The 25,774-nt window shown below is 42.2% G+C and overlaps 1 protein-coding gene across 1 annotated transcript in view; it reads right to left on the bottom strand.

Annotated features, from left to right (window-relative positions):
• Positions 1–742: 742 nt before the first annotated feature.
• The window catches only part of LOC145398735 (uncharacterized), a 30,877-nt gene continuing 5,845 nt past the window's right edge, over positions 743–25,774 (bottom strand). The window contains exons 3-14 of the mRNA XM_080271533.1: positions 19,774–19,945; positions 15,420–15,549; positions 15,001–15,239; positions 12,476–12,709; positions 10,617–10,850; positions 8,721–8,913; positions 7,022–7,146; positions 5,071–5,209; positions 3,531–3,634; positions 2,973–3,099; positions 2,039–2,162; positions 743–1,145 (exon numbers count right to left, since the gene is read on the bottom strand). Coding sequence (XP_080127659.1) covers positions 743–1,145; positions 2,039–2,162; positions 2,973–3,099; positions 3,531–3,634; positions 5,071–5,209; positions 7,022–7,146; positions 8,721–8,913; positions 10,617–10,850; positions 12,476–12,709; positions 15,001–15,239; positions 15,420–15,549; positions 19,774–19,945 — 2,224 coding nt within the window. The remainder of the gene's footprint in view (positions 1,146–2,038; positions 2,163–2,972; positions 3,100–3,530; positions 3,635–5,070; positions 5,210–7,021; positions 7,147–8,720; positions 8,914–10,616; positions 10,851–12,475; positions 12,710–15,000; positions 15,240–15,419; positions 15,550–19,773; positions 19,946–25,774) is intronic.

A 25,774-nucleotide genomic window follows, 5' to 3' on the forward strand; every position in this document is an offset into this window, starting at 1 on the left:
GGGTCGATGCTTCCTGCCACAAACCAAACCAAGCAAGATGGGGAAATAAATCAGGGGTGTTTCTGCGGACTATGTGCCGTATTCTTACTGGTACAGGAGATTTTGCGGCAGGTCTGCTTCACAACAGATTTTTCATTTTACACCTTTTTATCCTCTTGCATTTTCCTGAGGTAAACGAAGTTGATACTGTAAAATATAAATAACATAAAAGACAAAACTATTAACGTGTGGTACGCACAATAAATTGGAATGAAAGTGTTACTACACAGTCCCCTATGGTGCACAGATACTGGCATGGAGTATATCCATGAGTTAGGAAAAAACACTAATGTTAGGTTTCACTTGACGCAAATCAGTCACAATAACTCACCAGTTGGATGATATTGTAATTTGTAGTGTATTGGTACCATAATTCTTAATAAACATTTAATGTGAAAGCTCGGTATGAATACTAAACATGGCAAATCAGTTCAATATGAACTAGATTTTAATTCTCCATATCACTACTGCCACCCATTAGTGACTTTATGATAAGCACAACTGCAAATCTTTATAAATTAATATTTAAAAAATTTTGTAAAAAATCTCTTGTGCAAAGGACAAGATTTGTGTTCAGAGCAACAATGACTGTTAAATTTACAGTACACTAGATATATTGCACGAACTGCACTGTAAACAATATTCTGTTACAGATCTCAGTGTGAACTGAAAACAGTTTTTCCTGATGCAAGTAAGGTAATAACTATGTTATTAAACTACCACTGTCTGTCTGTGTCGTCATGTCGTCAGATTCCGGTATTACTGCTAATTCACATTCTGATATAAACCTTTTCCTGGGTTCTTCCTTGTGCGGGATATTTCCATCTGTGCCGCCTTCCTGGGGTCCCTCTACTATCTTCAGTGTCTGCTGTTCCACATTACTCGGATGCGAGGTAGCAGAATCAGGTTTTGTTATGGGAAGTTTGCCTTCTGGAGTTGAGGTTTTTGGCACAGCAGTCTCACAGAACAGGAAGATGTTGCCACTGTTGGGATCGTATGTCTGTGAACTGTCAGCCTCGGTGGGCGACAGGTTTCTGGGAGTCGATGAAGGATGGTGATGATGTGTGTCGTCTTGAGATTGCTCTTCACCATCAGATTCACCACTTCTGAAAATATATACAAAGCAGTACTAAGTTTTTTTGTTTTCATCTGAGGGAACTTAGTTACAGCACTAATTCCATACTATGTCATAGCTACATGAAATTCAGTAAGTCTTAGTTATGAAGTAGGAACAATTCTCCTTGGTTACTAGTCAATCAGCCTTCCAAGCTGATTACGCTTGGACATCAACGTAGCTGAAAGACGCTAGATAAATTTGTCAGATCACAGAAAATTACGTACATGAAGGAAAAATAGGTTCATGGTGAAAAATGGGTACAAGGAAAAGCAGATCAATGAGTAAAAAATAGACTCATAGGTGAATGTAAGTTCATGGGGAAAATTGGCCTATGAGTAAAACACGACTACAGATGAAAATAGGTTCATGGGGGGAATAGGTCTAATGGCGAGAACGGGTTCAAGCAGGGAAAATGGGTCCATAGGAGGAAAATAGGTGTGTGGAGAGGTGACCCATATGAGGGGTAACTGCAGACGGGATTATATGGTAATTCTAAGAGGGTGTATGTAGGTGAAGTGGAGGGAGGGAGGGAGGGAGGGAAAGGGAGGAGAAGACCGAGGATGAGGTGGAGGGATGGAGTTGAGAGGGATATGAGGGAAGGGGGAGTAAGTTGGGGGGAGGGCAGTCAAGTGGTGGGTGACAGCGACTTGGAGGCTTTTTGTCTGCGGCCGCCCTTTGTGGGATTAAGGCGTCGGACTATAGACTGATAGATAGATAGACTTTTTCATTCAAATGCTGTGAAGCGAAAGAAAGTAGAAGAAAAGGATTATAAAAAAGAAAGGAATTAAAAGGCAGAATGAATGGGGATGTAAATAAGAGGTGACAAAAATTACTTTTAATGCCATTCTTAGGTTAAACAACTATATACGATTCTGCTGGTACCTTTTCCTCTGCTGGGGTGGTGTAGAGGATGAGTCTCCATGGTGCTGTCTTTCTGACCCGAGAATCTTGGAAAATCCTTTCAGGTTAAGGCTGCCCAGACCTTTCTTCTTCTTCTGTGCGTGATCTATAGGTATGAAATCAGGTGCTGTAAAATTTGGAACAGCCTCATCAAGCAACTAATAAATTAAATTAAATTATATAAGATTTAATTAAATGTTCAACTGTCTCAAAGATAGTTTACATCCACGCTCAGAAAAAAAGTCATTTCTAACATCTTCATTCCTCTCTTCTGATTCCTCCCCCAGAATTAAGCAGGTTTCATTACGTTGCCTCAGCGATGGTAACAACAACACATCATACAACAGACCTGCACCATGGGTTAATGCAGGTAAATGATCACAGGTAAATGCTAACAGTCAATGCCATAATAGCCCATTAGAAGTGTAAGGACCCAAGGCTAGGTTACAAATGTCCAGCACATTTAAGGATAGATGGTCAACCTCCTTGCCTGCTTTCCATGATGCCAAAATGCGATAAAAAAACCTCCTGCCGCTTCTTTGGTGCAGAACCTGAGCAATGTCATCACCCTGGGTGTGGAGTTCTACCTGTTATATCACCAGACATGCACACCATTAGCTAAGACTCATTATTAGCATTTTCCTTAACTGAGAGATCAGTTACTTCTTGGGTAGTGAACCTATGCAAGGCCATCGTGCCGAATGGGGCGTTCTACCCATTACATCAACCGGCAAGAAAACCACACGCTTCGAAGTGTGGCCCTCTACACATTACATCACCAGGCCAGCAAATCATGATCTTCTATGTGTGGTGCTGTATCCATTACATCAACAGACATGCAGACCATAAGCTTCCAAGTGTGATGTTCTCATTATTACATCAACGGGCCAGCAAACCACACGCTGAGACTCATTACCAGCATTATCCTCCTCATGTCCGTCTGGCTCATCCGGGATTACTGACGGGGTGTCAGGTTCAGTGAGTCTGTCATCTGGGATAAGCAGCCTCCTCTCCTCGCTGTCTGATTCATCATCCACCACAGTCTGTTGAGTAAAGCCATACAGGATCATGGATCACTTACCACAATGCTATGCTATGGTATACTGCTAAACTATACTACTGTAAACTATACGACATACTGTGAACTATACTGTACTGCTATACAAAAAAAGCTGTCCCTATTTGATGCAGATTCGCTAAACTGTACATAACATACCCTGATATGACAAACTGCTTAGAGTAATCTTCCACAGTGTTGTTGCTAATTGACTATTCTACTGTGGAGAGGGACGTCCTTATATGGTGGTGGTGAAGTAACTGGACTAAGATGCAGACACAACATCAGTGAGGTAGGGAACCTATGGGACGACCTCGTAGGAGAAGTCGCTTACCTGTGGTTGACTGGCCTGCTGGGTTAGACTTGACTAGGGTTGAGTAACAACAACAGCAGCACTGTTATAACAAAGTTTCTTACCTCTTCAAGAATATTAGACCTTGGTTTCTTTGACCTCTGCACGGTGCCTGGCCGGGATGCTGGGAACTGCAGGTCCTCAACAGATTCCATCACCATAATATTCCCTGAAGAATATAATCAGAGATGAGTGACTCAGACTTCCCAATAAACAGTATACAGTAGCAATAAGTAAAAAGAAAAGAGACGGTGTTCCTGATGACAAAGTAGAAGACTGCACACACACACACACACACACACACACACACACACACACACACACACACACACACACACACACACACACACACACACACACACACACACACACACACACACACACACACACACACACTAACATACACACACACACACACACACACACACACACACACACACACACACACACTAACAAACACACACACACACACACACACACACACACACACACACACACACACACACACACACACACACACACACACACACACACATAAACGCAAACACAAACATAAACACACAAACACACATTCCACACACATACTTACGCAAACAAAAACACAAACAAACAAATTAACAAACAGAGAGAGAGAGAGAGAGAGAGAGAGAGAGAGAGAGAGAGAGAGAATCGTCTTACATTACACGGGTTTGGTAAAACATTAACACGCAGGAAGAAAAATCGACATATTGTAAATCAATACCTCCCGTCGAAGGATCACAGTCTAGTACTGGTGTCAAAATCTGATATCAGCAAATAATTAGGAATCCGCTGCACGAGGCAAAGGTTATACGGAATTTAGTCTTCTGCAGCCTTGCGTGACAACAAACAGGTAATATTCAATAGTACTGTCCTATTTTTATTCTTATTAATACCTTAGTATATTTGTAAAGGCCTACCCATATGATTTTCAGTATTACAGGATTCCTCCACATCACACCTTGTAGAGACAGGAAATACTCACTAGACTCCCCTCCCTTCCTCCCTTCTCTTAGAGGTCCTGCCATCCACCAAAAATTTATACACTTCACCCTGGGAATATTAATTTATGTCCATGATCTATCTATCTATCTATCTACAGTATCTATATAACATGGAGCAGGATGAATAAAATATGATAACGCATCCACATATGGACGGGATCAACACCCCCTGCTTCTACCTCCTCCACCAGAAGAGGCATCCCCAAAGCTGAATAAAACCGCCCCGCAGTAATAAAAATGATTAAAAAGTAAAAACGAAGAAAAACCATCATAGTATAGTACTTTGGAATTATACTTGTCTTTCTTAGGTGCCAACATGGTCGACTGGATGCGGATAAGAGTAGTTAATTTAGTGGTCCTTGTTTGGTAGCTTTTCCTAACATCTTATTTTGCTGTTAAGTCCTCATTAAAACAAGAAACAATTGGCAATTTAAGTTACTGCCACCTATGAAACTAACCCGAAAGTCGTCCCAATTCACGTAAGTAACTATGAAACAATATGTGATATTCTAGAACCCATCCCTCTCTTATGATGAGAACTAAAAACACAATAATTCACAAAGTTTTCCTCTTCAGCACTTACCATCTTTGTCTCGTCGCCTAATCTTCATTACAATATGGTCCTCGTCATCACCTGAGTTTTTCCGGCTCTTTTGGCGTGGGCTTACTGAGTCATCCATGTTGTTGAGTGAAGCATCTGATATACGGAAGATGGCACTGTCCTGCAATGAGAACACAGAGATTGGTAGGTAGGTAAGTATCTGGGGAGGTAGGTAGGTATATATTTGGGTAGGTTGGTAAGAAGGTAAGTATATGGGTAGGTAGGTAGGTAGGTATATATTGGGGTAGGTTGGTCGGAAAGTAAGTATTTGGGGAGGCAGATAGGAAAGTTAGTAGTAGGTAGGAAGGTATGTATTTGGGTAGGTTGGTAGGAAAGTAAGTATTTGGGTAGGTGGGTAGGAAGGTTGGTAAAGAGGTAGGTAGGTAGGCAGGTAGGTAAGAAACAGGTAGGATGGTAGATAGGGTGATGTGTAGGTAGGACAATGTCAGTAGTCTGGTAGGAGTAAAGAAATAGGTAGGTAGGTACCGAACATTAATAGTCTGGTGAATAAGTACAATAAATACGTTGTTAGGTAAGTAAATAATGTACGTAGGTAGGTAGTTATGTAAGTAGTTATTGGATATTCTACCACAAGGCACAAAAAAATCAATACTTAAAAATAAATGATCATTACTTTTTCAATTACCTTCAATAGAAGAAAAAAGCTAAATCTGTAGACACACTTATCAACTGAGCCTACGAGCAACTTCAAACCCTTCACTCCGATGATGTACTTTTAACTTCCTTGTAACCTCTCAGCTATTTACTAAACTTTGGAGTGACTTTTCAAATTAGACGAGTTAGATTAAGCCTTCATTAGCTGTTTCACTGCAAGAGATCGTATGGTGATTGCACAAACAGATAAAAAGAGAAATCATTATCAGGTTCTGCTAGTCTGATGGGTGAATGGACTGGTGAGTGGGAAGGACGAGTGGACAGGGCTAGTGGGGTGGGTCGGAGGCTTGAGTGGGTGGGTGGTTGTGGAGGGGCAAGGTAGGTGGCATGGGTGGGAGTTGGGAGGGTGGAGGAGGTCGGGTAGGGTGGGTGGAGAAAGTGGACAGGGTTGGGTGGGTGTGGTGGAGAAGCGTGGGTGAGTGAGTGGATGGGCAGGATGGGTGAGGAGAATGGGTGGGTGAGTGTGGGTGAATGTGGGTGAGTCTGGTTGGATGGGTAGGATAGGTGGGTGGGTGAGTGGGTAGTGGGAGAGTAGGTCCATGGTAGGAGTAGGTCCATGGCGAGTATATCTCTGGGGAAGTGAACCTAAGGAGGAACATATGGGCAAGGGGTACACCAAGGTTTTTCTTCCACAGGGGGAGTACGTGCGTGCGTGCTGTGTGTGTGTGTGTGTGTGTGTGTGTGTGTGTGTGTGTGTGTGTGTGTGTGTGTGTGTGGACATTTTCATATCATCCTTCTGGTGGAGATTGGTGGTTACGTGGGTAGGCTGATGGGCAGATGGGTGGTGAGGATGGTGGGGGGGTGGACAGGAAGAGTGGACAGAGTGGGTGATTGGAATGGGCAGGATAGAGTGGGTGGTGTGGATGGACATCGTGGGTGAGGTAGGTGGGTGGGCATGGTAGCTAGCTGGGTGGGCGAAGTGGGTAGAATGGGTGGGAATGGTGGGTGAGTGGGGTGGGTAGTAGGTGGATGCACAGGCAGAGTGGGGTGGGTGGGTGCACAGGCAGGGTTGGTTGGGTGGGTGCTCAGGCAGGGAGGGGTAGGTGGGTGAATGTGTGAGGTGGATGGGTGGGTATGTACAATGCCTGTGCATCGAACGATATACCTGTGTAATGAAAAGCAATATATTCAGTACCTGTGTAACTAACTGTACGTGTGTAAAGAACTATAATATATACAGTACTTGTACGTGGAACGATATACCTGTGTCATCAAATACAGTGCAGTTTATACAGTACCTATGTAACGAACTATGTACCTGTGTAGCGATGGGGGCACGTGGCAAGGGCTCAGGACTGTGGGAGATGGCTTGTGAATTAGTTGACACCCGTGACGTTGACCGCATCAGCTCGCTCTGACGCCGACTCATGGAAGTGGTACTTGCTGTAACAGTATAGATCATACATAGATTAAAATGATATCATGCTTCCTCCAAAGGAATCCTCATACTGAGGCTGACCATGGGGCAGGTGCTATTTTTTGTGGACTTAATCTAATCCAAGTTCTAAAGCCGGATAATTACTTCCCAACAGTTGTTGCAAACTGCTGGGAAAAATGAAATCTGAGACGATGAACAAAAGTAACATTGTTAGACTCTCAGCTTGGATTTTACTCTTCTGGCTGAACGCCTCGCCACTGAGTGATAGCAATGTTACTATTTACCAAACTTCTACCTACATTTCACTCTCATAGTAGTACCTTTCACAGGCAATGGTGGTTGACCACTATAATGGCCATTTCATCAAAATATGAGCACGATGTGGACAAACCCATAGTCTTTGGCGATACTTTTTGAAGCTTATGATGACGAGAGAACATATCTGACTATTCTGTGCCACTGCTGACTCTGTAACGAGGAAGGCAGGCTGATCTCATCTCACAATTACAGGTTCTATAAATAACTGCCACTCAGTTTTAATAACAGGGTCATATGTTAACAAGTACCGTCTTTTAAAGCTCTTTTTTCATTCAAGAACACAACAACAACTTATGGAAATGTTGCCTATTAAAGTTTCATTGGCACTTACAAGGCCAATTTGTCAGTGGTAAGGATAAAGCTGTAATATTCTGAAACACATCCAACTAGCAGTGTAACATGAATAGGTAATTCTGCTGTACTTAACTGTGAATAAATAACAAAAAGGGTGATGAAAAAGATAAGCATACTCCGGATTTATTGTATTTAATATCACGTATTTTTTTCAATTAGTGTTGCAAATTGGGTATCCGGCTAACAGTTTTTACAGGCAGCAATGGAACTTTGATAGATAAATTTTAGTCCTTTACTGTGAAATTAAGTGCAAGAAAGGACGTATAGAAGGTGACTTTAAGCGAGGATAAAACACTGTTGGGCTGACAGTAACGAAGCTGCTGGCCCGATAGCATCCTGGTGTGGGAAACTGGTACCACCTAAAACTCATGCTTCCATCAACCCTTTGTGATTGGCAGGTAAAATGAGTAACTAGGGTAACACCTTGTAGAGGTACTTGTGGTAACTTGGATATTGCAGTGGCGTAGTATCTCGGGTCAGTGGCTTAATAATTTGCCACAGACTCAGACTTAGGTTACAGGGATGAGCACCACGGGTAACTGCCCTGTGGTGTCTGCCTCCACCTTTACCTTTATGAACACCTAAAATAAACACCACACTAGGGGGGTAGGGGGAAACCAAGGGTGGGGTGGAGAGGGAAATGGAGAAGTATATGAATTAGGATGGTGTGAGTTGCAAGAAGGGTAGCCTGGTGGCGGGGGAAAGGGTGGCAAGATTTTGTTTACAGCCACCCCCTCTGGATGGAACGTATGGCTATAAGACAGATACAGTGGAGATTACAAAAGACACACCGACAGATAGATAAATTAAAAGATAGACAAATGGATAAACAGACAGAGAGATGAATGGACAGACAGAAAGACAGACAGTTGGTTATCTAAGTACCCACACTCAGGCACAAACCCACCATTTGGCTTGATTCCCGGACGGCGGATGCTCTCCTGACTGCCGGACAACAGGCGGCTGAAGAGCATGGACATCATGGAGGGCTTGCGGGAGGACAGGGGCTGAGAAGAACCCAACCCTGCTATGGAAGACCTGGCACTGTTGCTTCCCTTTTTAATGTCAATGGCTTTACCTGAGCCGGTTTCCAGGTCAGTCTGTTGGAGGAATACAACAGAAGTGATGAAGGGTGAAGTATAGATCCAGGATGAATAATGATGGATGTAAAGGAACACAAAAGTGATGAAGGGTGAAGTATTACGTCCAGGGTGAATAATAATTATGGATGTAAATGGACACAGAAGTGATGGAGAGTGAAGTATTAGGCCCTGACTGTATAGTAATGTAGGCAAAGAAGAACGGAATGGCGAACAAGCACAGTGAGTTAAGAGAAAAAAATGAGTAAGTTTTCTCATGCTGTTTCCTCAAAATCTTACTGATAATTAAAAAAAGAGCCAATGTTCATTAAATAACAGACAGATCTGCTGACGTTATCGTCTATTTAAAACCTTTTTTCCCAAAATCCTCACCTACCACGGTCACTGAAGGAAATTAGTTGTTGGAGGGACAAATAAAGGACAGGTGAGACTCAGATGTTGCTGACTAGACAGGTGCCCAGTGTAATGCTGTCTTATGGCAGAAAGAAAGACAATAGCTGAAAGAGCGAATACATTCACTTATTTGCAGTAACAACACAAGAGATTAACAGATGAGTAAATGTCACAGCAGGTATGTCATTAAAAGAGATATTACGCAAGTGCCATACAGTATACACATGCGGTTGTGTTCAGTACTATTACCCCTAAAGGATCTACAGTACATAAAGTAACACGGATCTAGAAACATACAGGCTGATATATTAACAAAGATATTAAAGCAAATACATGAATCGCAGGGATGCAACAGGTTCACGTAAAATCAGGGGTGATTAACAGAAGCTGAAACTGTATCGTGGTAAATTAAACGAACTACTAAGGGATGAAGAAGCAGATATTTACTCTCCCTAATCATGCAAATTTAAGAATCATAAAAAGTCATATCACACAAATCAGCTGTGGAAATTACGAGTTTAACAGTGCATTTCTATTTATATACGATGGTAATATCGTTTAAAAACTCACCATACCACTTGGCGAAAAGTCGATCTTTAGAAGTTAAATAAATAAAAGATTAGACACAAGCATAGACGTCTATGATGAGGGTACGTAGGCTATGTTACACTAACTACGGATGCAGTCAAGGTTTATTTATAGTATATATAGTCACACATTAATTAACATTATGCCAACCACCTAAAAAGGACCTCCAAAGATACTGTAGCTTCCATTCCATACTGCTCACTATTGCTCATTTACCTTAACTTGGCCTAGTTCAGTTCATGGTCAGCTTATTTCACGTAGCTTAATGGCAGAAATGGACAATGCTGAGGCTCTACATCCTTTATTTAGTAGTATTCGTGACATAATGCAGTGTTAATCTAAGGTTACAGCTCAGCATACAAGATAATATATGGCAATTTAAGACCAAGTTAAAGTAAAGAAGGCATACCTGAGATTCAAAAGCATCCTTATAAAGATTTAAGTACAGTACAACAAAATGCAACACGTGTATGCACTGCAGTATCATTGTCCTTCAAGATCCTAATTCTACTTCTCCTCATCGAGCACTATTCTTATTCGAATTAAATGAAAATCCATAGTACAATAAAACAACTTAATATACTAGGAATGATATTTATCAAAACAATTTTTAAAAGATCTAACTACCTACCAGACTACAGGCAATTTATCTTCTAGTGATACCCTCTTTAAAATGGTTGCTAGTAAATAAGTAAAGCGATGACCATAGCACAAATACTCACGTTGATTCCAGACATTGATTCCTGGTCCTCGTCCACCTCCTCAACAAGCGGAAGGAACTCTTGCTGTGGTTCCGGTACTTCCATATTTGCAGTGGAGCCTTGAGGGGGGTCGCGGCGGAACTGCTCAGCTGCGATGGTGTACGGCAGTTCTTGGGGAAACACCTCGTCCCAGTAGATGTCCTGGATTAGCTCGGGGTGTTCATTGTGCATCTCGTCCACAATAAGGTACGACACCTGCCAAGTAATCATCGTCATCATCATCATGTCATTGTTATCTTCAGCCTGATCTGTTTTTTTTTAAAATTATTATTTATTTATTTTTTACGTAATGATGGGGTGAGGCTGAGCTCAGAATTGCTGAATGCACAAAACAGGGAGAGACAGCAACTCTGCCCATTATTATTTCTGACTCTAGTTCCAAAACCAATTTAGTCCGGAGATGGTTTATAATGTTTTTTTTCCCCATTTCCTGACGGTTTTATTCTGCTTGGGATAGACTTTTCAAAACAGAGAGTAAGGTATAGTAATCCGACACCCTTCAGTGTGTGAGGTCTTTTTCTAAGTTAAATAAACTCATTCGGTAGCAGCAAAAATGAAATGAATGGATCTTGAATTTGGCTCTCTTTTGTGCTGTTTTTATTTTTTTCTTGGAAGGAACTATTTTGCGGGCTCAGCCTTTGGTTTCTTCTTCCTCGCATAAAAAAAAAAAAAAAAACTAAAGAGGTCGTCATTCAGATTTACAGTTAAAGCCTAGTTTATTTTCTAGTTTTCTAGATATACAGTAGCTGCTGCTTTTGTTTAACTCCTGTCTGTCTGGCCGAGGAGACTCGTCGACCACAGGTAAGTAACAGCTTCTGTGGGGCCGTCCTACAGGTACAGTCCAGTATATACACCTTTTAAGGACCCAGAGACCAGTGTGGTAAATAGCGCCTCACCAAAGTCGGACCTGGGTTCTTCCTGAGGCGAGGTGCTCATTTCAAGAGACATGGAAACTGAAATGGGATGGAAGCCAAAAAAAATACCCCGTCCTAATAATAAAAGGAAACTGTTACACTTCATGAACTCTTCTGCACCGGTATAAAGGTTTCCTACAAACATACCACAACATTAATCCCTGCAATATGGTACTGTCTACTAGCATTCGTTCTTGCTACTACAGTAATTTCCCCTCATCCGTAACTGCATTACCTGACGTACGACATTATCCGTACAACAAAATAATTTTCTTGTAAGTAGGGCGGTCATTTGGGCTTGTGCGGGCGCTGTTCGATTATACTGCATTTTGATACCTATAATATGTTCTGTATTCAAAGGAAGTTGTGTTTGTACTGTTTGGGATAAACTCGCATATCCGTAAACTTTGCGTATCCAAACAGCCCTCGCCCTATTTAGTTCGGATACAGGGGGGATTACTGTACTAGGCATATGTATTCAGCCGTGGAGAAACACACACAAGGGGAAAAGTTAAATACAGCCTTTAATAACCCCATCACTAAATCAGATCTCCTCTCAGCTGAATAAACTCATCTGCTAGTGACCTGATTCAAATGAAGAAATATCATTGGACGGAAATGGTGAACTGCTCACTTGAAAATCTTACACATACAGTACTTAACCATTAAAAAAAAGTGTGTTCACCGTAACTTGGCCCTGATTTTCATCCTTTTGCGGCATATTTCACATAGCTCAGTGGCGAGAAAAAAAAGTTTGGCTCTGATCCTTTCCTTAACACTTCTTCGTGACTAGCATCATATTCTTGGGTTAATCTATTGTTACAGTTCAACACAGAAGATAGAGCGATGACTTGTGAATTCCAATCCACCTATCAATTAATTTCAGATATTACAATGTACACTAACCTGTAAATTCCTGTCCACCAGCCAATTAACCTCAAAGTCATCATCATCTTCGCCAAAGGGATTGACAAGCGACTCGGCAACCTTGAGCCATCCCATGAAGAAGAAGAACTGAAGGAAGGTGAAGACGGGGATGTAGAAGTCAATGTGGTGGTTAGGGATGTTCTGAGCCGGGTCCAGGAACTGCCGACCCATCAGAGTGGCAATGAAGAAGGAGTACACAGCCAGCGTCACAACCTGCCAATGGAAAAGTCGTTTGCATTTACCAGCCTTGAATGGAGAATGAGAGATTGGCGAAGAGAGTGTGAGTGTGTGGGGTGGAGGGGGAAGATGGGACTGATCAGAAGTGTTTTCTTGGAGCGAGCTATCTTGGGAGCTTCTAGCCTTTGGTCTCTTATTCCTTGCATTATAAAAAGTAGACATATACATTCTTATACTCAGGCTAAATATATACGCGTCTGCTTTCACAAGCCCATACAGATATGCACATACTGGTAAAGTCACGAATAGAAGACCGCCAACACATTTTATAATCTTGTATAATACATATAATAAATCCAGCAATTATAATGCAGAGTAAGACAAGGAAGAGGGGGGGGGGGCCAAGGAGTAAGGTTCTGTGTAGTTATGAATATTAGTTTAGGTGACAGAAACATAATGACAGCAATAAATGGCGGCCAAGTTCTGCTAGTAACTTTACGTTGACACACAATAGCGGACAAGCACACGTACTGTATATTTATGCCAAAACACACACACACACACACACACACACACACACACACATTATAGAGTATGAATATATATATATATATATATATATATATATATATATATATATATATATATATATATATATATATATATATATATTATATTCATCGACGAAGGAAAACAAATTAAATCATCCATTTCCTTGCAGAACACGAAACAGGTAAGAAATACAGTTCGATATATATAAGTATCGCACCAGTACAGTACGGAACGAAATTACGGTACGGTAAAATTTTCTCGGTTTAAAGCACGGCTTAGAGATCGCACCACACCGTACTGCAAACCTTAGGCGTCTCGCTAGACACACGGATTTTTTAACATCATCTCAAGGGCGGGATTCATTAACAGACTTACGAACAAAACTGTGTCGTAACTACAACTGGTTTTCGCAGGCAGAATTTTCCCACACCTGATGTTCTTCCTGCAAAACAGGTATTAGTTGAGAGAGAAAAACATAAAAAAAAAAAACATTAAGTTACGGAGATTTGCAGGAAAGAAAACGAAATATAATGAAGAATTTCCCTTTGCCTGCACCTCCTGCAATAACAAAGGTTTAGTTGCAAATAATTGATTGTAAACACGCACAGGAGTCCCACACCAAACCTTCATCATCATCATCATCATCATCATCATCATCGTGAGTTAAGTTATCCCTTTCATAATATTTTGCCTAACCTATGACAGTTTTATGATTCTTGTGGGAAAATTACGATACCAGTAACAAAAATTAAATATATCATTAACGTTTTTGCCAAGAACAGAGGAGTTGTCTATCCCAGCTAATGAAGGATGATTCTAATGGGTGCTATGAAAGTCACTGCAGCCAAAGTGTTCAATGTTTACAGTGATATTTGAACTAACACTACCTTGGCGTCCACAGCTGCACACCAACACCTGTGAGTTGGTAAGTGCCAGTTCATGACAGGTGCTCCTTAACCTTTACTTGGCACAGATGTTCGTCCTTTTTTCAGTGTTAATTCTTGCAACTCAGTGGCAGAACGAGACAATAAATCCTTTCAATAGCACTTTTTCACTACTAGCCTCATATTTTTGAATTACTCTATTCTTACGACTCAGCATTCAGTATGGAGCGATGGTAGCTTTAGATCAGGCTGAATTAAAATGTATATAGTTTGAACAACTGGTTATTGTAGTCAGAAACACCAGATTACTCCAGTGTAAAATTATGCAGATTTAAAAGATAAATGCGAGAAAGACAGGAATAATCTTCCCACATTAGAAATCCTTGGCTACTGTAACTCATTCAAGTACAGCTGCTTCCCAACGTAAGCTTCTAATTAGGACCGAGAGCTGGTTTGCAACTCGAAAGACAACTTATATTTGTCGATATTCATAAATACTGTACCTGAAGCCAAATACTCTGTGTACCGTAGAAATCACTGGTGAACAAAATTATGATTAACATAAGGAGAAACTAAAGAACTAACACTGTACTATTTGCTTCAAGTACGGTTGATCATTAGCAGTGTTATTAAGTCCTAAACTCTCTTTTGTAAACGTTGAAAAACAACAGTCAAGCTGTTTACTGCCAAACCCGCAGGGCTAATGTCCAAAAAATATATAAAGAAGCCATTTTATGAATCTGAATGGTCAAAAACCCCATACATACTTGAGTATACACGAGGGGTATGCTGAGCCAGTCATACCATTAGTTCAGGAATCCTATAGATACCTAAGTACACAAGGGGTATGCTGATCCAGTCATACCAGTAGTTAAAAGATCTCATACATACCTGAGTATACACAAGGGGTATGCTGATCCAGTCATAGCTAAGTAGTCCTCCACACAATCCTCTGATGCGGTTAATCTCATCTATAATTGTCTTCACAGCAAAATCGTCTCTGATGCGTCCCTCTTTCCTGGCCCGCGCCACGATGCTGCCCGCCCACACCAGAGGCATCCAGTACTTAGGGTGGGGAGTTTTTTCCTCCAGGTCGATGAAGATCTTGAGTTCATTTGAGGTCATGAACCCTGTAATGTGAGGTAGTGATAAGAAAAAGAATTTCAAGATGTGGGTTAACAGACTGGACTTGACTCAATGTACTAGTTCCTGGACTGATGGCTGTGTGTGTGTTACCAAGCTTGTAGCCATACTTCAGCGAAAAGAAAGGGTTAACGAAATATAAGTGCGTTACTCCTTCACTGCCATACCTGCCTCAACCAGGTGGTCAAGAGTGGGAAATCGCTTCTTGACTTTGGGGCTGCTCATGATGAGTGTCAGTGTCTGAGAAAGGTTCACGTATCGCATCACTGTGCGCCGCATCAGTCGGGATCTCTCGTCCTGGAAGAAAAAAATAAATAAAATGAATAGGATCCCACCGCCACCACCACCATCATCATTATCCTAAGGTTTTATCCTGGAAGACACCGCACTGAACAGGATTTTATCATCATCATCACCATCATCATCATCTTAATGAAACATCACAAAAAAGGATTTTATCGTCATCGCCATCCTCCTCTTCTCTCATCTTACAAGAAACACACTGAATAGGTTTTCGTTTTCATCATCATAATAATCATAAAAGTTATCACGAAAAAAGATTTCATCATCATCATCATCATCATCATCATCATCATCATCATCATCCTCATATCCATTCCCAATTACAGTACATGGAGTGGGATGGATCCAGATGCAGGAACAGTAAAATACAAAAGTAGGAGAACCAAGGCCATCCATCCACAATTCAAGCCACTGAAATTCTTGGCTCTGTCTTATAAGTACAGGACAAACTATCCTACACAAATCAGCACTTGATAACTTATGGGATAGGGATTATTCCCTAGGGCTAGACCTTGATAGATCACATGGCCCTGCTAGGGTGACGGGAGAGCTCTACCTCTCCCAGCAAGACACCAACCCTGGGGGAGCGCCAACTCGCGAGCTTGTGGTCTCGAGTCAAGCGCTCTTCCACTGAGCCACCCTGGTCCATAACCTATGGGACAGAGTCTTTCTGTTGTCTACAAGGTTAAAACAAATTTGTATGTGAAATAATATATAATATCCAGAAGGGCATTCAGTACATGTTACTATTCTGCCAAAACGAATACAGAAATTCTTCTTCTTTTTTTTTTTTTTGTTATAAAGCTGTTAAGTAACTTTGGAAAATATTTTTATATTACACACCACTATTTGCTATTAAGCAGAGTGTTAGGGTTCAACCAATTCATTTTCGAATCTATTTCAGCATACTGTATCAATTATTTCATTAAAGCGAAGGCAGTCGAGATAAAAGGTGAAAATTGCATAGAAAGATTAGAGGGAGTTCAAGAGAGGAGAATGATGACAAAATGAGAGGTTAGGGAAGGTGGTGGTGGGTGAGAATCAAGGTCGTATTCTATGTGGCGTTGAAGATGCCGTAGCACTCATTCTTAGCGATTTGACTTGCATATGACATCTTAACATTTTCTCGTGTGTTATTTACGCAGTTAATATCGACATAGATACCATTACCAACACACATGAGGCTAATGAGGAAAATTATGCAGATCATCGTTAAGAAAGAAGTGTTGTGAAATCTGTGAGGCCATTTAGAGTGTGACTGTGTGGGTTGACAGGGAAGGGTTAATTGGGGTGGGGGCTAATTGAGGGGTGGGGGTTAATTGAGGGGTGGGGGTTAATTGAGGGGAGGGGATGCCTGGGGTAATGGGGAGAAAAATAATGAAGGAGGGGGGCGAGGAGGAAGAAGGAGAGAAGAGGGAAGGAAGGAGAGAAGAAGGGGGCAAGGTGAAGGTTGTGGTGGTGGGGAGGGGGACGAAACATGCACAGTGGAAGAGTACAAAGGAATACGAAATAGGAGACCTGTGGTAATGCAGAGAAAAATAATGAAGGAAGGAGGGGAGGAAAGAAGAGAAGTGAGCATGAGAGAGGTGAGGAGGGTGAGGCGAAGGATGGGGACGATGCAAGCACAGTGGAAGAGTACAAAGGAATACAAAGGAAAGAAAACAGCAACAGAATTTATTGGCCACTTCAAGACTTTGTTATGGGGTAAGCTAGAACTCAGCTCCTTTTATCTTAACTTGGCCCAGTTTTTTGCTCTTGCTTATTTCACGTTGTTCAGGGACAAAATTAGACAAAACTATGGCTCTACATCCTTTTCATAACACTTCTTCGTGACTACCAGCATATGCTAGTGTTAATCTATTGTTACAACTCTGTATTTGTGGAGAAGAGATGGCAATTTTAGATCAAGTTAGAGTGAAAAGGGAATAGGAAACTAGTGTAGAAAACGAAGGATAGAAAGAATAGAAAAACATGATAGAAAAACAGGAAAACTATCTTTGTCTTCGTCTCGTGGTTATCTAGTTATATCTCATCCAATGTCTCTCAAGGAATGACATCAGGAATATAGCTGCTTTCTTTCCTTTGTACTCCTTTGAACTCCACTGCATATAACTGTTTTCCTTCCTTTGTACTCCTTTGAACTCCACTGTGCTTGCCTCGACCCCACATCCTTCACCTCACCCGTCACTGCCTCTCACACACAACATTACTTCTCTGTTCCATTCCCCCTCCCTACCGTATCATTTTTCTTTATATTACCTCAGGCCTCCCAGACCCTCAATTACCCCCCAACCCCACCCCCACCCCTACCCTCACCCTCACCCTCACCCTCACCCTCACCCTCACCCGCACCCGCACCATCACCACCCCCATATAACCCTTCCTTGCCTCCCCTCACCGTTGCATCCTGAGTGGGCATTGCAGATCTCGCAAGACTTCCGCCTTTGAGATGAAGGCTTGCATTCTCGTCGGTTAAAGAAGGTCTCTAACACTTCTTCCTTAGCGATTTATTTTTGGATATGGCTGGTTAATAGCCCTTTGTATGTAATGTAGTGCATGGCGATATTAGAAGGCTTTATAAAACACAGAAGAGAACAGTAAGGTGTAGTAAGCAAACTAAATCGCTTAGGAAGAGGTGTTAGGGAGCTTCCGTACGGCCCATAGTCTGCAAATTATTCTTCATTATTTTCCTGCATGATCTTAATTACGATATTAATTACGATATAAATAATTTACCGGTACAAGAGACTGGTAAGGGGTGGGTGAAAAATAAGGTGAGAAAGAAGGGCAAGGAGAGTAAAGGGAACTAGAGGAGAGAAGGAGGGAAAGGAGCAAAAGGAAAAAGATGAAGGACTTGGGTAAAAGAAGTGGAGGAGGAAGAGAGAGAGAGAGAGAGAGAGAGAGAGAGAGAGAGAGAGAGAGAGAAAGGTAATGAGAGAAGGAAGAAAGGGAGGGAGAGACAAAAACGAGAGGGTAAAGAGAAAGGGAAGGAAGGGAAAAAGTGAAGGAAAGGAGAGAAGGGAGGGAGGGAAACAGAAAGGAGGAAGGGAGGGAGGGAGGGAAACAGAGGGAAGGGAGGGAGAGGAGGGAGAAAGGGAGGTTAAGGAGTAAAGAGAAGGAGAAGGGGTGGGGGGATGGAACCGCTAGGCCCTGGTAGGCTCAGTGAACCCAAAGGTCACATTCATAAGTCAGGGACAAAGGAAGAAAAGTGCTGAGTATTTGGCTCCTGTTCCTCCTACAAAAAAAAAAAAAATCTTAGTTATGATGAGATATATATCGTAGGTTATGTATATTTTCCGCAGGGTGAACAAGGAAAAGGGAGAGTATACCTTGCAGTGTCCCATGATCTTCCTATAAAAGCTGATCTAGGGTATGATTGGAAAGAGTCTGTAGGAATGTTTGTGAATCCCTCCACTGAAGCCGCCCTGAGGTTATTTCAATCATGCATCATCACGAAAGCAACCCGACCGTGCTATTCCTTTGTGTGTCTAAGTGTTTGCGTGCTTGCGTGCATGTGTGTGTGTGTGTGTGTGTGTGTGTGTGTGTGTGTGTGTGTGTGTGTGTGTGTGTGTGTGTGTGTGTGTGTGTGTGTGTGTGTGTGTGTGTGTGTGTGTGTGTGTGTGTGTGTGTGTGTGTCAATGATACTGGTGCCGTCAGGAAATGCCTTGAACTGCCAACAACAGGTCATTGTTACATGTGGAACCCTGATCAAGACTTCTTTCAGCCACGGGAAAGCCTACAGGATGAAAAGTAAGACTATAGGATAAGGGATAAGACTACAGGATAAAAGGTAAGACTATAGTATAAAGGGTAAGACTATAGCATAAAGGTTAGACCAGGCAGACAATAGGATAATGGGTAAGAGCAGAAGGAAAGCACAAACCACGCGCCCTCTGTCACGGTCATCCCTTGACCTGTGTTTCCAAGGAGAGAGCAAGGCGTTGGAGATGATGCTGATGGTGATGCTTAGAATATAAAGAGCAAATGACAGCCAGCAGACCCGGCCATGTATGAAGGCTGAGACGAATAATGTTGGGGTGTCTTGCCAGGGAAAAGATATTGGCTACTGTCTGGAGCAAATTTCGAAGACACTTTCCTTCCATCATTGTGTCCTGCCGTCTGTAATTTTGATTTCTCACTAAATGTCAAAGCATTCTTCCTTCTCATACATAGGAAGATAATATTAAAGTATACACGATAAAAAGGCATCTTAAAAACCTGTCCGTGCATGGATGTTGAGATGAACAGGGCGAGGGAGTCTGGCCACGGTAGAGACATGTACTGCGCCCACCATCGCTGTACCACGATCGACACATAGAAGCCCAGCACGAAGGACAACGGGATGAGTTCGCTGAAGGAGTGGCAGAATATGGATATCCTCTCAAACATTCTGAAAAGGAGGAGGAATAGGCAGTAGGTTAATCATGGTTGTCGTTGCCGCTGCTGTCTCAGGCTCCTCCGGGCGTGAAGTTTTTTTTTCTGTAATTCCTTACGGGGATCGGGAGTCGAGGGATGTTTGGAAGATGCCAGATAATAAAAGTCTTTTCGACCGTCGATAACAGTTCATACGGAAAGCTCTCCACTTAAAGTGATGTTCTGGATTGGGCAACTCTTTGTGTGTTGTTTAAAGTGAACAGGGAGCTTTGCAGCCTGGCGCAGTGTTTTGTGAATGTCTGTGAACGGCGTGGCTTGAAAATAAGTACAGATGAGTGTAAGGTGATGCTTATAGAGAGAGACCTTAACTTCATCCGTAGGTGGGAAAGAGGGTCTGGATAGGATACAAAACCCCACATGGTCACGATAGTGTGAGTCTTCAGCCGTGAGGGTCTGGATGATGAAGGAATGACCAACGCAAAGATAAGCCACGCATACACCCAGTCGAACCAAACACCAATACGTAGGAAATACCAGGAGGACTGTTATAGTATGGAATCAAATGTATCACCATTAAGATGCATCACCCCTCGTGCGTTCCAAATGTGTGTGTGTGTGTGTGTGTGTGTGTGTGTGTGTGTGTGTGTGTGTGTGTGTGTGTGTGTGTGTGTGTGTGCCAAATTCGGGGTTGCCATCGCAGTCTCTTTCAATTTTACTTGGGGGTCACAGGCCAAAAAGTTCGAAAACCACTAATACAGATTAATTGTTACAGTTTCCAGGAAAGTTCGAGGTTTAGTCGAGCGTGGTCCACCGCCCGCAAAACCATGATGGATAAACTTAATCATAGTAAATTTTTTCCAGGTGATGAATACCTGCATCTTTTATTATGGTCTCCTGTGCCTCACTGATTTGTTAAACTCACAGCGCTATAAACTGATCAGTCACTCCTAGATCCTGTTTTATATGATAGTAATACATTGGCAACTTTAAACTTCTACATATTTTGAGATTCTGTAGCTTAACTGTTTATAAAGATCATACTGAGGAAGATAAATCGCCCTAGATGTCGTTTTCAGGATGGCTGCACATACGTCACCACTACCAGAGGCTTCTCCACTCTTTTGTTCAGGTCTTTTACTTTATCTGCAGTAATCTTTATATATGATAGTTTCCCTGTGGTTGTTTCTTAAAACTGGCTGGCTGATTCTGGCAAGTTACCAGATTTTTTTTCTTTTTCTTTTTCTTTTTTTTTTGGGGTGTGGAGAGATGAGACGGATAGGGGGAGAGGGGACGAGGAGGGAAATAAGGACAAGAGAAGAAAGGGAGGATAAAGAGACTGAGGAGGATAGGAAGAGTATGAGGTGGGGGGTGAGAGGAGGGGAATTGGGGTGAGGGGAGGGGAGAAGAGGTGTGGGCAAGAAAATAGGGATAAGGAGTGAGTTGAGGATGGGGAAGGGGTGAAGATGGGAACGGGAGGACTGAATAGGAGGGTGCGTGCTGGGGGAAGGAGAACAGAAGAGAAGAGAATGGAGAAAATGAGGGCAAGGTGCAATGGAAAGGGTTAAGTGTGGGGTGGTGTCTGAAGGTAGGGGTGGGATATTGGTGGGGGAGGAGGGGAAGAGGAGAGGGTAGGAGTGAAGGGAAAGCGACGAGGAGGGGGTGGGAAAGAGAGGGCGAGGGGGAGAGGGTGGGAGTGAGGGGAAAGAAGAGTGAGCGAGGATGGGAGTGAGGAGAAGAGGGAGTGGAAGAAGGTGGTGGTGGTGAAGGGGGAAGGGGAAGGTGAGAGTAAGGGGGTAGGAATGAGAGGAGGGAAGGGAGGGGTAAAAATGAGGGGAAGGGAATGGGGGGATGGGGTTGGAGTGATGGTGAGGGGGAGGGGGTGGTTGTGACGTGGGAGGGAGACGGCGTTTTACGAAAGCGTGTATCCGCATTCCATTAAGTGAGTATTTATTTCAAAGTAACCTCGGATATTTTCGTATCAGAAGAGAAGGTAAAACCCGTATCATAAGTATGTTTTTCATGTTTAGTACTTCTTTCGTTAGCCAGAGGTTTATGTTTGCTTCCCACTGAATACGACGGAGATGGAAGTAAGATAAAGAAACAAGATATTTAATTTTCTTTGGATGTGTTAGATGGGGTCTCACCATCCACTCACTTGATGCACTGCTTCTTTCAGTTAACACTACTCTGACAAACGAAATGGCTTCTTTTAGCCCCGGAAACTTTTTACTATGTTGGGTGGCAACCAAATGAACAACTGGTGGTCTAGCATGCTAAGGCGCTCCAGCTGAATGTGGTCGATAAGGGGTTATATCAGAGAAGAGACTGGAGTTTACTGCTCACATATTAACCACTCAGGGAAGAGCAAGTGATCACTCTTGCCTTACTGTAAGCATCTGGATGAAGTAGCCTAGCCCAGTACCCCTACGCTCCTTACGGGGCAATAGAGGGCTGGATGATAGATTAGTTATGATGGGTGTTCTTGGGATGGCATCAGATTCATAGACAGTTATATTATGTCCAATCTTGCCATGAAACAGAATACCAAAGGACTCATTACTGTTGTGTGTTTATTTCTTCTAATGTATACATGTACTGCAAGATGATAATATGCTTGGTGGTATCTCTGTGTTTACCAATTATTGCTGGTTGACCGGTACTCATGATCTAAATGTATATTAAATTGTAGATCGAAGCTTCTGAAGTACATTAATGAGGGTATACACAGTGCAAAGTGTTATGTAAAACTCCAGAAGTTTCAGTCAACAACCTACATCAAGATCACGAGTATTGGTCAACCAGCAATGACATGTATAGTTGACAGGGACTAAACCGGGTATAGTCTCACATTTTTTTTTTTTTTTTTTTTATGTGTCCGACTCTGGGCATAGGCTTCACAGCCTGCTATCAAGGCCCAACAGTCCTCCTACATACCATACACCTCTACATGTCACCACTTCGGCGCTAACACCCACCGTCCATATTGAATACATGCTAGGGCTGTCTCAGACAGGACTGGTGTATTGGTATTAGCGGGGGTACGAGTTTTTACGACATGTCGGCGGGTCTTCTGGTAGATCGGTAAAGCCTGATTTAATGAAATTCAAATCCTTAAACTGTTCCCTGCCCCAGCCGGGATCCGAACCTGGGTCCGTAAGGACTGAAGGCCACCTCTCTACCGACTTCAGCAGAGATAAGCAGAAGGCAGCACATGAGAAACTGGACTCTCTGATCTTGGTTGGACGGCCAGGCAAGCATACAACACTTATTTTCGCCAATTAATCCTTAAACCGCTAATCAGATACATGCTGGTTCAACAGCTACACCACTCTGTTGATATTTTCCCAGGCACTGTTCACACATGGCCTTAATTTGGAGTCGCGCTTTCGCAATAAGCGCTAGGGGAAGAGGCGGGAGTAATTAGGGAAGGGGAGGGTTGGCAATTACGGAGGAGGGTGGGAATGAAAGGGGAAGGACAAGGAAAGGATGGAAGGGAGGGGAGGGGGAGGGAGCTAGGGTTATGGTGGGGAGGGGGAAGGGTCGTCGTGGATGGTGGTTTGCCCCTGTGCTTGTGTTCCTTACCTACATGATCGTGGTTCGTGGCATCCCTCCTACCTGCACCGCATACTAACATATTGCGATATTCAGTAAAAATACTCATAATAGTTTGCATATTTGATAATTACGAAGATACTAATTACAATAAGCGAATAATTAAACTAAACGCCTCCTGGTATTTTGTAACGTAGACCATAATACGACTACTATCAAGCAGTAAGAAAATATATAACCTAGTAACTGCTATACAATAACTTCACTGTTTGATTTACCGTCCCAGCTATGCCCATCAGTAACATCCTTTAAAGTAACAGGAACAGGAACGCAAGAAAGTATATTTACCTATATTTCGTACCAGCAGCCTTCATCATCATCATCATCATTATCATTATGCTCTTGCTTCCTGACTCACTTCTCCCTTTGCTGGTTTTGTCTGTCTCAAAATATTTCCTTCTTTTCTTGAACAAATGTACAACCTTGAGGAAGTCCTTACTCTTATGATAGGAAGGAAATATAATGTGTGACTTTCTGCCAGCTGCAATAAGTAACCCACCAGGTTGTGCCCCGTCACCACCATCATAAGCGTGGCCTTCATCCAACACTTCTACGCTCAGGCCCCGAGGCATCAGCAGCTGCAGCCAGACTTGTGGCACAAGTATCCATACACAACTGATACTGGTCCTCACACCCCACCATCCACAAACTTTCCAACAAGATGAAAAACACGTGTCTATATATGTGTGACTATGCGTATGTGTGTATGTAATATATGTATAATTGTATATGTAGGCGTGGCTGTATATACGTGTGCATTGTATATGCATGTGTATGCATATGTGATCATGTCTGTATGTACGTATGTACATATGTATGAGTATATAAAAATATGAAGGCTCTATGTGCAGTATAGGAGCACGTGCATGTGTGCATACTTGTACAAGTGTAGTATATATTGCATAAGAATTGTATGCGCATATATATATATATATATATATATATATATATATATATATATATATATATATATATATATATATATATATGTGTGTGTGTGTGTGTGTGTGTGTGTGTGTGTGTGTGTGTGTGAGTATATATGCATATCATTGCAATATATAGCATGTCACCCGGACCTTGGAGTGGGCCGCGAACAATAAGGGCCTCCAGCATCAAGTCTCACGCTGGCAAACAAAAACAACAGCTTATTTCCAAACCAGTTTACACCAGCCACTGTTGCTTATTTTGTGAGGGGGTTCTCTTTTTGCTGCCCAGTGGAGTTATAATTAAAGCAACAGCATCGCCACAGCTGCCACCGCCACCTTCGGGAGGAATATCATGGCGATTATTTTCAACTTAAATGTAATAGTACAAACGTGTGTGTGTGTGTGTGTGTGTGTGTGTGTGTGTGTGTGTGTGTGTGTAGTTCAGTACTATTACTACCAAGCCTGTACTGAGTTTTGTCCTCCCAAGAAAGGAACTTGTCCCTATGCTGAAAGTTGGAGCTGAGCTATTTATCGTTTTAAAAATATACTCTATGGACTTTTTCACTCTTATGAAAAATAATAATTCAAAACTTATGGTTACCTAATTACTTTGTATGACTGAACTATCTAACATAGACCTACTTACACTAAACGAAATTTGTTGTTCAAGTCGATTATCATTAGACCAAGGCATAGATTCTGTGCATGAGTGTAGGACTTGTTTTTGCAGCTAGATCTATGGAATATGTACATTACGTGTGTGTATTTTCCGAGGTCTGTGGGACTCAGGAACTTATATTAACACGCATTTAGTAGGGGCTGCATTACTTTTGGTCTGAGTCGTTTCAAATAATCAGGTCTTCCAGATTCGTACTGATCCTTTTGAAAATGGTTCTACTAAAAACAGAATCAAAGGGAACAGACTGAACAATGCGAAAACACATTTACGGCCATGTTTTGCTGATCGTTCTCTGCTAAATAACAGCATAATTTATACACAAAATTCAGTTCTTTCTGAGCCAACACCTGTAGCATCTACCGTACCAAGATCATTTATACAGTCTGCATCCATGGGTCTCCAGCTTCAACACGACATGGATACTTACTTTGGCTTGTGACAGGACATAAGAAGGAAATCATAACTGGCAGAGTATACGTATGAATTATTGCTAACTCTTCAGTTCTGTCGCTTGAGTTAAATTTTCCTCTGTCGTCTTTCTCTGTGTTTCAAACAAAGCTGCGCATAACTTTACCACTCCAAGCAGCACAACCTATTGGCAGACTACACAGTAAATCATATCAGGTAT

Source organism: Coenobita brevimanus, chromosome 46 (assembly GCF_032717465.1).
Source record: "Coenobita brevimanus isolate Jiangsu-jjx chromosome 46, ASM3271746v2, whole genome shotgun sequence".
Lineage (NCBI taxonomy): Eukaryota > Metazoa > Arthropoda > Malacostraca > Decapoda > Coenobitidae > Coenobita > Coenobita brevimanus.